The sequence below is a fragment of the Octopus bimaculoides genome, chromosome 15 (genome assembly GCF_001194135.2).
Source record: "Octopus bimaculoides isolate UCB-OBI-ISO-001 chromosome 15, ASM119413v2, whole genome shotgun sequence".
Classification (NCBI taxonomy): domain Eukaryota; kingdom Metazoa; phylum Mollusca; class Cephalopoda; order Octopoda; family Octopodidae; genus Octopus; species Octopus bimaculoides.
In genome coordinates this window covers 56,591,943-56,603,197 of record NC_068995.1, presented here as the reverse complement: position 1 = coordinate 56,603,197, position 11,255 = coordinate 56,591,943, and the positions used below count along the sequence as shown (strand labels likewise).

General features: G+C 34.7%; 2 protein-coding genes across 4 annotated transcripts in view; one reads left to right on the top strand and one right to left on the bottom strand.

Moving 5' to 3' along the window:
- LOC106870740 (tRNA (guanine-N(7)-)-methyltransferase non-catalytic subunit wdr4) overlaps positions 1-11,255 on the top strand; it is a 1,056,013-nt gene that overhangs the window by 550,163 nt on the left and 494,595 nt on the right. The gene's annotated exons all lie outside the window — the stretch shown is intronic.
- Positions 1-11,255, bottom strand: part of LOC106880669 (uncharacterized) — a 16,986-nt gene that overhangs the window by 4,143 nt on the left and 1,588 nt on the right. Inside the window, exons 2-4 of one of the 2 annotated variants that reach the window (XM_052973388.1) lie at positions 9,563-9,642; positions 8,375-8,458; positions 3,739-4,326 (exon numbers count right to left, since the gene is read on the bottom strand). In XM_052973388.1, the coding sequence (XP_052829348.1) occupies positions 3,739-4,326; positions 8,375-8,455 (669 nt within the window). In that variant the 5' untranslated portion in view covers positions 8,456-8,458; positions 9,563-9,642. The remainder of the gene's footprint in view (positions 1-3,738; positions 4,327-8,374; positions 8,459-9,562; positions 9,643-11,255) is intronic. The other variant, XM_052973387.1, reaches the window with a different exon arrangement.

Here is an 11,255-nt window from a genome sequence, read left to right as displayed (position 1 = left end):
AAGATAAAAAAAATATGATTTATGTTTTTTTTTTTGTATTTTGTAATTTCGTTTTGATAGTTATATAGCCATTACTTTTGTCACCCACACTTAAAATTAATTAAAAGAGGAAAATAATGAAAAAAAAAGCCTTTATAAATCACCTGGATACGACAAACTGACTAACATTCCACGACTGATTTTGGAATAACTTTAGATGTAGTAGAGAAATGAGAAGTCTAGTAATTTTTGAGACTTGAATTGTTAAAAATAAATCTAGTTTTTCCTTTTGAAAAATTATTTTATATCTGATTTGTTAGAGATGTAGATAAAAGTAAAATAATATTTGTTTCTCAACGAGAACATATTTGAGTCAGAGCAATATAAAATTCAGAGGTGTACTAGCAACGACTTAAGCACATGCATGGATTTATTAGCTGAAATAAACCGAAATAAAAGGATCTAATTTAGATATTTCCTGCATTTAATAGAAAACTGGCAGGTCTAAGTAAGAGATAAGAGACACTGTCTTTTCATCATCATAATTATTACCATTGTCATCATCATCATCATTCTAACATCTACTTTCCCATGCTGGCAGGAGTTGGATGGAATTTGTTGTAGCAGATTTTCTGTTGCCAACCTACATCCATTTCCAAATAAAATAATATTTCCCGTTGGCTAGAAATCTTTTCACAGTCATAGATGCATTATAGTAGTGATTGTTATAGGCACACGTATGATTGCAAGGATTGCTTCCTAACCATGTGCTTTCAAGTTAAATACCAGCACAAGTGCTTTTTACATGGCACTGTGTTCAATTCCTGTTGGGGGTCAGCATTAATACTAACATCAAGGGTACCAGCAGAGCCTTTCTCTTCGGCGAGCTGGCAGAACTGGCAGCACACCAGACAAAATGCTCAACAACATTTCTTCCAGCTTTACATTTTGAGTTCAAATTCCACTTGGATCAGTTTTGACTCTTATCTTTTCAGGGCCGGTAAAATAAATACCAGTTAAGCACTGGAATCAATGTAATTAATTAGCCATTCCTCCAAAATATCAGGCCTCGTACATATAGCAGAAAGAATTACCACCATCATTAATATTACTAATAATAATGATAACTGGACCGTGAGACGGCAGAACCACTAAAAGAGAGGGCAAAACGCTTGACAGCGTTTCGTCCACTTTGACATTCTGACTTTCAGCTCTGCTAAAGCTGACTTTGGCTTTCATCCTTTTGAAGTCAATAAAATAAGTATCAGTTAAGGAATGCGAGTGATGTAATTGACTTACTCCACTCCCCACCAAAATACTGGCCTTGTGCCAAAATTTGAAACCATTATATGATTATTATTATTATTATTATTGTTATTCCACAAGCCATATATATACTACAAAATTCGTTACTGATGTATGTAATAAAATGTAAAAAAAAAAAAACCCAGAAAAGTAATAAATAATAAAATGGCTGAATACCATTTATTTCATTCTGACCACCTTATGCTCTAAAAGACGTTTCTTCAACAAGAGGCTTCTTCACATTTTCCGACTTCATTGGATGCACTGAGGAGAGGGAGAGGAGGAGAAAGAAAGCACCATAAAGAATAGGATTGTGTGCCATTATTGTCACTGATTCTGATGGCTTTATCCTGGAATCTATAGGAATTCAGTAAGCAATAGATGACATTTTTGAAGAAAGCTTCAGGGTAAAAATATATATTCTAGTCAGAATGCAAAAAGTGTTGAAGGCTTTGATACTAAAGCCAAATCACTGGCAGGTTCTAATCTATAGAAAAGGTTGTGGGGGGGGGGGAGAAGGAGGAGGAGGAGGCAGCAAAGGGTATAAAAGAGACTAAAACTTGTTTAGTTTAAAAACAAACAAACAAACAAATAATAATAATAATAATAATAAGGATAATGATGAAGATGTGGGAAGGGAAAGAAAGGAAAAACGGTTATTTTACCATACTTATTTATCATTCACACTCTCTTAATTTCTTCTTGTTGTATGAAAATCAATAGAATCTCAAGAACTTTCATTATTGTTCCATCTCATGCTATTGTTCTTAATATTTAGTCTTTGTTGTCTTTTTTTTTAACCATAATTATTATTCTTATTATTGTTATCTCTATTGTTGTTCGTTTAATTTCTTTGTTGTTTTTGTAGTATTCTACCACTGCTGCTGCTGCTGCTGCTACTACTACCACTACTACTTAGACTGTTTACTAATTTCTTTGTTCAAATATACATGGTGCTAGCTACATGTAGGTCCACCAACTTGAATGTGTATGTGTGTATGTGTAGAAATGGAGCGGAGGGGGGGGGGGGCTGGACAGAAAGGGGTGTAATGTGTTCTAAGTTTAAAACAACAAGAAAGTAAGACGATTGTATCGATAAAAGCAAAAATTAAACAGAAGGTGGGAACTCTTTAAAAGTTCTCTCCATTCCAACAGACACAAACTGAAGAAAACAATACAATAACAGTCAGTTAATGATAATAATAGTAATAATAATAATAATAATAATAATAATAATAATAACAATGATATTAACAACACTGAAGTAGTATCAGAATTGAGATTTGAAATATTTATCTTTCAATATGAGTGGATTGAAGTTTTAGCTAAATCAGTGTTAGAAGTGCTTTGGGTGGCTATTTCTAGAAATTTCTTCCTAAATCTGCTACAACACCATTTCTTTATCACGCTAATGACTCACTGCACTTGCTTTATATATATAATATGAATGAATAAGAATATTTAAGCATTTAGTATTTAGGCTGGCCATATCTGGCTCAAGTATTCTACCTGTTTTACGTTCAAATCAACCAGATTCAGCCTCTCATACATATCCTACAATGTCCTTAAACAACCACATCATCAAAATCTCAAAGCTACAAAATAATGAATGATTAATTCAAAACAATGTAATGAATAGATATTAGATTTGACAGGGCAATCTGAATACTAACGGGTTAATATTGATATATGGATGAATATCAAAACCATATATAAATGAATATGTGCAGGTGTGGCTTCCCAGCCACATGGTTCTCGGTTCAGTCCCACTGCATGGCACCTTGGGCAAGTGTCTTCTATTATAGCCTCGGGCCGACCAAAACCTTGTAAGTGGATTGTATAAGCATCTATTCTCCTTCTATAAGGCTCTATTCTTCAAAACTGTTGTAATGTTTTGAACAGATTAGCATTGATTACATAATTATTTTGCTGAATAAACAATTATCATATTAAAACCAATACCTACTTTTTTAATTTATACATCCATTTCCATCACACTTCTTACCTACATACCACTTTCATCCTTCTTTAGCACATGACTTAGCTACTTCATCCCATTTCTCTTCACAACATCCATCACTGGCTCCATGTCTATCATTCTCTAAAACTGTCTCTCTCTCTCTCTCACTGATATACTGTTTATCCATCAAAACAATTTCATTTTCATTCATTCCAGCCCTTCTCTGCTACTCCATGTTTACTACCCATGTCTGACACCCATATATCATAGCATTTCTCATATGTGTAGCAGACCACTTACTAAACTTCATTTACACAGTGTAATCTTCTATGGTGGCATACACACACACACACACACACACACACACACGCACACACGCACACACACACACACGCACACACACACACAAAGAGTAAAATGATAATTAGTACATCACAGATTTTATATTATTTAACGAATTTTCTTCTTTATAGATATTTAGATTTCTAACTTACTTTTGGTTTTCCTTGTTCTGTTGTTGTTCTTGGTGTTGGAGTAATTTGGGACACAGACTTAGACGACACTTGGCTGTTCAAACAATAATTCTGAGTGCTGATGTGTGAGACTTCTGGTCCATTGTTTAACGTAGTTTTCAAATGCAGACTGTCTTGGAAAGGTACAGATTGTTCTCGAATAAACGTCTTTGGAGACGTCACTGTTGATACCTTCATTGTGCTAGCAGACACTGGTCTCTTGACTACTTGATGGGATGGAATTTTTGGTGTGACTTGTAATGGAGCTGATATCCGCCGGTTTCTCGATTGTACAGCATTGCTATGGTTACTAGAAGTAGTGGGAAGTTGAGTTGTGGCTTTTATTAAAAACGCCTCTTTGTTTACATTTGGTTTGGATATGAACCGTAGCTGATTTTCTGAATGATTTTCTTTAGATCTGTTGGATTGTAAGATTTGTGTTTTTGATAATGTGTGGTGGTGGTTAATAGTTCGATTATGAACAGGGAGTGTCCCCAGTTGGGAAGCAATCCCTGTTCTATGTTGACTTTCATTTTTTAAATCATTTGGAAATTCACTTTCAGTTTCAACCTTAAAAGAAAGCATAAAAATGTAAAATTATAATCATTTTGTCAACAAAATAAAATGACCCACAAAACTATTTCTGTATGAAGCCAATGCTGATAATTCTTTCTATGCATAGATATTTATACCTTAAAACTTTATTTAACAATGTTCAAACAGTAGAATTTACAAATTCTATTTGTTTCAGTCACTGGACTGCAACTGTGCTGTGGCAACATCTTGAGGGACTCAGCAGATCAAATGAACCCCAGTAGTTATTTTTTTATTTTTGAAGGTCTGGTTATTATTTTATCAGTCTTTGTTGCCAATACACTAAGTTACAGGGATGTAAAGAAACCAACACCGGTTGCCAAGTGGTGAGGGTGGGGGCATACACAAAGACTGAGACACACACCACACACACACAGGGTTTCAGTCTACCAATTTCACTTAGAAGGCATTGGTTGGCCTGTGGCTATAGTAGAAGACACCTGACCAAGGTGCCATGCAGTGGGACTGAACCCAAAACTATGAGATTACAAACCATGCTTCTTAACTGCACAACCATGCCTGTATACACACACGAAACCCTGTACTCTTGAAAGGCAAATTCCCTTTCACTATCATTTTATATACTCATTAGCCTACCATCATTATTTTACATATTTCCTCTGTCTGTTCTCCTGCAAATGTAATGTCTGTTTGATCTACATGTTAAACGCATTCAATTCACATATCTGTCCTCTTATCTCATCACCCTACCTGGCTGTATTTCACTTCTCTGTTCCCAGAACCATATCTGCTTGGAATTTCCAACTCAATTTGTTCCAACTGAATTTAATAAACTCTAACAAATTTGATAACCATCAACTGCACTGAATTTACCCAACTAATTTCGATTGCTTACTTTCGAAGGCCTGCAAAGTATGTTGGCACAGCTTCTCATTGTCAGATAAAAAAAAGAAAAAGATTAAATTTTGGTTTAACTGATCTACAGAATTGTTGAAGTATTTATCTTCTGTTGTCGCTGCATCATTATTACCTTTATTTATTAAAGAGCAAATCTTCAGAGTCGTAGTTTAACCATTAGTATTCAGATTATTTGGTCAAACATGTCGCTTATTTTGTTTCGAAATAATCATGCATTATCTCATAGCTTTGAGATTCAGTGATGTGATTATTTATTTTTAGAATGACATTGTAGGAGGGTAGGTGTGAGAGGCCAGATCTAGTTTTGTTCAACCCAACCAGATCTGGCCTCTCACACCCTCCTACAGCGTCATCCTAAAAAGATGGGGTGCCTCATATACCTCCGTGTGTGTCTTTTATGGCATTAAATATGGTACCTAAGATTTAAAAACAACAAACAAGAGGGTAAAACCCTGTTCATTAATGCAACAGATGGTTTTAAAGACCAGATTCACTTTTACCTGCATTGTCTATTTTGTACCCCAAAAGCTTAGTCAGTTCTTGTCATTGAAGTTGTCTCTATGTTGTATTTACATATTAAACACTCCTAGAGGCAGTATTTGGATAATCTAAGATGAACATAGTCATTCCACTTAGTAAGACCTGACCATAATTGATCTATTAGTTGTTAGTTTTCAAGTCTTTCACTCTGTAATAACAATCAAAAGGCCCAAATCTAAGGCACTGTTCTTTGAACAGCAAGTACCACTTTCCTACATTATTATTCAATTGTAATAAAATAAACAGTAATTATTCGAGCTTCTTGCTGTGAATGTATGAAATGTAAAATCAAACAGTTTGGTAAAATATAAATAGAAACATATCAAAGACTTTAAAAACATGCTTTTCAATAGGTTTCTCTCCACATTACTGGTGGGGCTGAGAATGGATGGTTATAGGGATGGTATCTTTTATATTGACATTACATTAGTAGGTCGTTACAAACAAAACCTTCCTAAACAAAGACACATATATAGCTATCTCTCTCTCTCCCTCTGTATGTATATATATATATATATTTTTATATGCAATTCCAACCTGAAGGGAAAACGTATTTCAATTGTAGATTATAATAGAAAAAATTATCAAAACTGTTTATATGTTACGAGATTTCAAAAGCTTAACTGCTGAGAAAAAATAGGAATCATGAAAGTGGCTTTTTAAATAAGTCACTGTTACATTTGAATCAGATCAGTAGTTGGAAAGTGTGCCAAAGCCACAGAGAAAGCTGTCACCCATGAAGAAGAGAGTATCAGCAAGTACAAACAGATGAAGAGATCAAATATTGATCTCTCTGCTCAGTTAGAACATATTGCAAACTGTGTCTCAATGAAGAGTTCACATAATGATAATAATAATAATAATAACTAAACAATTGGACGTAGGAGTGATATATATGTGTGTGTGTGTGTGAGTACTGTTTGTCGTTGTCACCATCATTTAATATATGATGTCCATGCTGGCATGGGTTGGATGGTGTGACCAAAGCTGGGGAGCTGCACCAGGCTCCAATCTGATTTGGCAGGGTTTCTATGGCTGGATGCCCTTCCTAACACCAACCACTTTACACAATGTGCTGGGTGCTTTTACATGGCACCACACAAGTGTGTATATATTTATATATATATATATCCACATACACACACACACTACTGCCCTCATACTTATTAACCATCATTTGATTAATAAGAAAAATAAAACAGTTCTGGGTACAGGCATAACTGTTTGGTTAAGAAGTCACTTTGCAAGCGTGTGGTTTTAGGTTCAATCCCAGTGTGTGGCACCTTGGGTAAGCGTCTTCTCCTAGGGCTGTGGGTCAACTAATACCTTGTGAGCGAGCTTTATTTATTACCCCACCCCACCATGTCACTAAAACATGGCAAAGTAAAGCATTATATATATATATATATATATATATATATATATAGAGAGAGAGAGAGAGAGAGAGAGAGGACATAAAACTCTGCTGTCTCTCATTAATTTCTCTCCTTCCAACTTTTCCCTGAAGAAGTACTCTGTCCGAATTGCCAAAATCTCATTCTTCTCTTTTTATTGATTTTACAGTATAATGTAAGTCTTGTCGATGTAGACCAACACCAGCCTCTTTGGAATCCGTTTGATCACATGGGTATGTGTGTGTGCATTACTGTTTCCTTGCCTCAACATCATCGCCTGCTAGTTGTATGCAAATTACACTGCCATGCAACCAGTACCCTTTGTTTCCAATCTTCCATGAAATTACATCTGGCCATTAGGAAATATTGCCCAACTCGGAAAGAAGTGAGGGGTTGGCAACTGGAAAGGCATCCAACCATAAAACATCCACCTCAACAAATTCGGTTCAACCCATGCAAGCATGTGGACACTACAATGGTGTTGATGATATTCATATATATTTCTGCCCATTACTCTACCTGAAGGGATATTCACATAATTTTTTTTTTTCACGCTTTGAGACAGTTTTCATAGCTTAATGGGAAAAAGATTATATCTTCATTATGTTTAAACATGATCTTTTTTTGCATACAATACAAGTTTGCAAGTTAGATATTATCCATCTAAATACCAGCTTAGCAACAAGTTATGTTAAAGGGTCTGTAGGTATTTTTCTAATATTTTATGACACTGACAAGCAGCAGATTGAGTAGATTCAAGCTTAAATTTGTTATCTACAACTCACAGAGAATGGTTTTCCTAAATGGAAACCCATCTACCGATCAGCTCGGCACTACATTGCTTCACATCAGTGATCTGATGAAAACTAGTTGTTCCCAGTGCCAATTGACAGTCAGAACATATTTACATAAATATATACTTGGGTAGACGATAGCTGCAATACATTCACATACGTTCAGATGACACTAATTCACTATCTTAATACGTGTGATGCAGAAACGTTAAAAAAGAAAAAAGAGAGAAACTCTGACGTTTTATTTCATTTTCCTTTTCTTTTTTTTTTCTGTTCTCAGCCATTTCCAGGTTTTTTTTTGTTTTTTTGGTTTCTTTTTTTTTTATAAACATTTCTTTTGAACTAGTTACTAATGAAGGCTAAATACACTAATAAAAAATTCTTCAGTCCAATAGAAGCTCCATAATAAAAACTTACGTTGGAAACATGTTTCTTGAGAATGGCCAACACTTGTTCTAAAACTTCAATGCAGCATGGATTTACCTTCAAACTGTCCATTTCCTGAAAGAGACGGAGAGGAACAGAAGCAATAAAGAGTGGCAAATGAAACAGTTTTCTAAAATATTATCCGTCACACAACAAATGTTTCACATTAACTGGTGTAGACTATATTTATGGTCCTGAATTAACCACAACTTCTGCTGATAGCATAGCTATAAAATCCTAGCTTTTACTATCTTATCACCAGAAGATAAAATTTTTTTAAAAATCAAGCTGGTACACCTGCACTGGCTCTGTGGTTAATTGCTACATTCAAGAGTTAAATCTTAATACAGGTTGGGATAAAATACCTTAACTAGCTTGCTTTAGCTTTATTTTCTCTCTCAAATTATTAGCCTAAATTATATCTATTCTCAGTAAGGTTTGTGGAAGGAAATAAATATGGCTTAAGAATATACAGCTAAGGATTTGCAGATCTAGCAAACTTGTGAAATGTGCAAGCCATGCTAATATCAACTTTAAATACTTTTAGTGGTTCATATGAAAACTGTATTTAGAGGAGTTACTGAAAAAGCATTGCAGAAAACATCAATTATATGTTTTGTTGGATAATTAACATCATTAAGGGAATGACCATGAAATTTAATTATGCAGACAAAGGGTCCAGCTTGTTGATATCAAGTTAATGTATTCCCTGAATACATAGACTTTAAAACAAAACAAACAAAAGATTAATATCCAATTCCATATTAAAGCAGAATAGTTTTACTTTCAAGTTAACCCATTAGCATTCACTTGATTCTCTCAAATCTTATATTTATTTACATTGCTTTGAATTAATCCTGCATTATCTCTTAGCTTCAAGATTTCAGTGATGTGCTTATTTATTTTTAGAATAACATTGTAGGGTAAGTGTGAGGGACTAGATCTGATCAGTTTGAACAGAGAGTAGGTACAATATTTTGGCTGGATAAGGCTTGTTTAATCGCTAAGGCATTAAATCAAATATGATAAAAATATTTTACTTTCATGAGAACTCAAACCAATCTCTAGAACCGCAAGTAAAATACCAGTGATTCTCTGTTTAAAAAAAATTAATGCTTGTACAATCAAATTAAATATATACACACACACACACACATCAATTTCCAGAACCACAAGTACCACATCAATTTTCGAGAACCTTTAGCTCCAAAACCTTTTGATTTTTCCAAACCAGAGGTAGTCTCCTTGGTCAACACACTCTAAAATTAAAGAAATATTAAATTTACTTCGATGTAATACCTCTACATTAGTATAAATGACACAAGTTTATTAATACCGAACTGTGCAAAGTACGAGTAAGCTGTGGCTGTGAGAATTTGAATTCCCTGCTCGTAAACTGGTGCAGATTATAAGTTCCTGACAATTAGTGTCCAGAAAGTCAGTAGTGTACCTTTGTGTGTGTGTGTGCATGATTTTTACACACACACACACACGTATACATGTAAAACATGGACAAACATAGGTAAATATGTCAGATACAATATAAATTCATGATTTCTTAAAAGTGTCTCCCCCCCCCCTGTAGAGGATCTTGCATAATTACCAAATGGCTATTTAAGACCAGCTTCATACATAGTTCTATAAACCTTCCTCAACAGCATGTTGATTTATTTCATGCTTCTACTATACACTAGTGGAATCATTAATAACATATTGTACCAATTCCATATGTACTAATTAGTAGTAGCAGCAGCAATACTACTACTATTAATAATAATAATCCTTTCTACTATAGGCACAAGGCCTGAAATTGGGGGGAAGGGGGGGCTATGGTATTTATTTTATCGACCCCAAAAGGATGAAAGGCAAAGTTGACGTTGGCAGCATTTGAACTCAGAACGTAAAGCACGAAGCATTTTGTCCGGCATGCTAACGATTCTGCCAGATCGCCGCCTTAATAATAATAATAATCATTATTATCGTCCAACCCATGCTAGCATGGAAAGCGGACGTTAAACGACGACGATGATGATGATGATGATGATGATGATTGTGGTAATGGTGGTAGTAGCGTTAGAAAGTATTTAATTTTTACAGTCTAAGCAAAGATCGGAACAGCTGTACAACTGGGGAAAACCATCAGACGTTCAGCCATAGCATTTCACACAATGTGATGCTCAGGCATGGTCGGTAACTTTCAAGACGGTGTCAACTCCAGACGTCCTAAAAGAATCATAATTTGAAAAAAAAAAACAAAAAAAAAACGAAGAAAGAATCTTAAATAACTATAATGCGGTTCGCGCCGGTGTTTGGTTTCGGGGAACGTGTGTCCTCTAATTATAATTTCAAAGTTGATTTTTACGTATTTTTTTATATTTTTTTAAAATTATTATTTTTTTTTGGTGAATACTTAAAGTGAATAAAATAACAGCAGAAAATAGAGAACAAGTGAAATAAGCAGCTGCCTTCGAGGCAGCAGTAAGTATTATCTAACTGACTGCCAACCAGATACATAGAGAGCAAGTGGATCTGTGAGTCAGTTCACAGATCTGGAGATCTCGGCTTCTATAATCTATCTTCTTCCGCTCGCTTTCTCTTCCTTTCTCTCTCTCTCTCTCTCTTATTCTTTCCCATTTATTCATTTATAGACATGTACACGTCCACATACCAGATATGCGTAATGCCACGCCTTAGCTATTAAACAACTATAACAGAATTTGGAAGTTGATTCTAAAGTTACGTACATCCTTATATATAAAAACAAAATCTCTTTGCTTGTATGTATATACATCGAGAAGAAACAAATAGTAGTGACAATAATAATAATAATAATAACAATCGTTTAAAATAAACATGACATAGCATGTATATA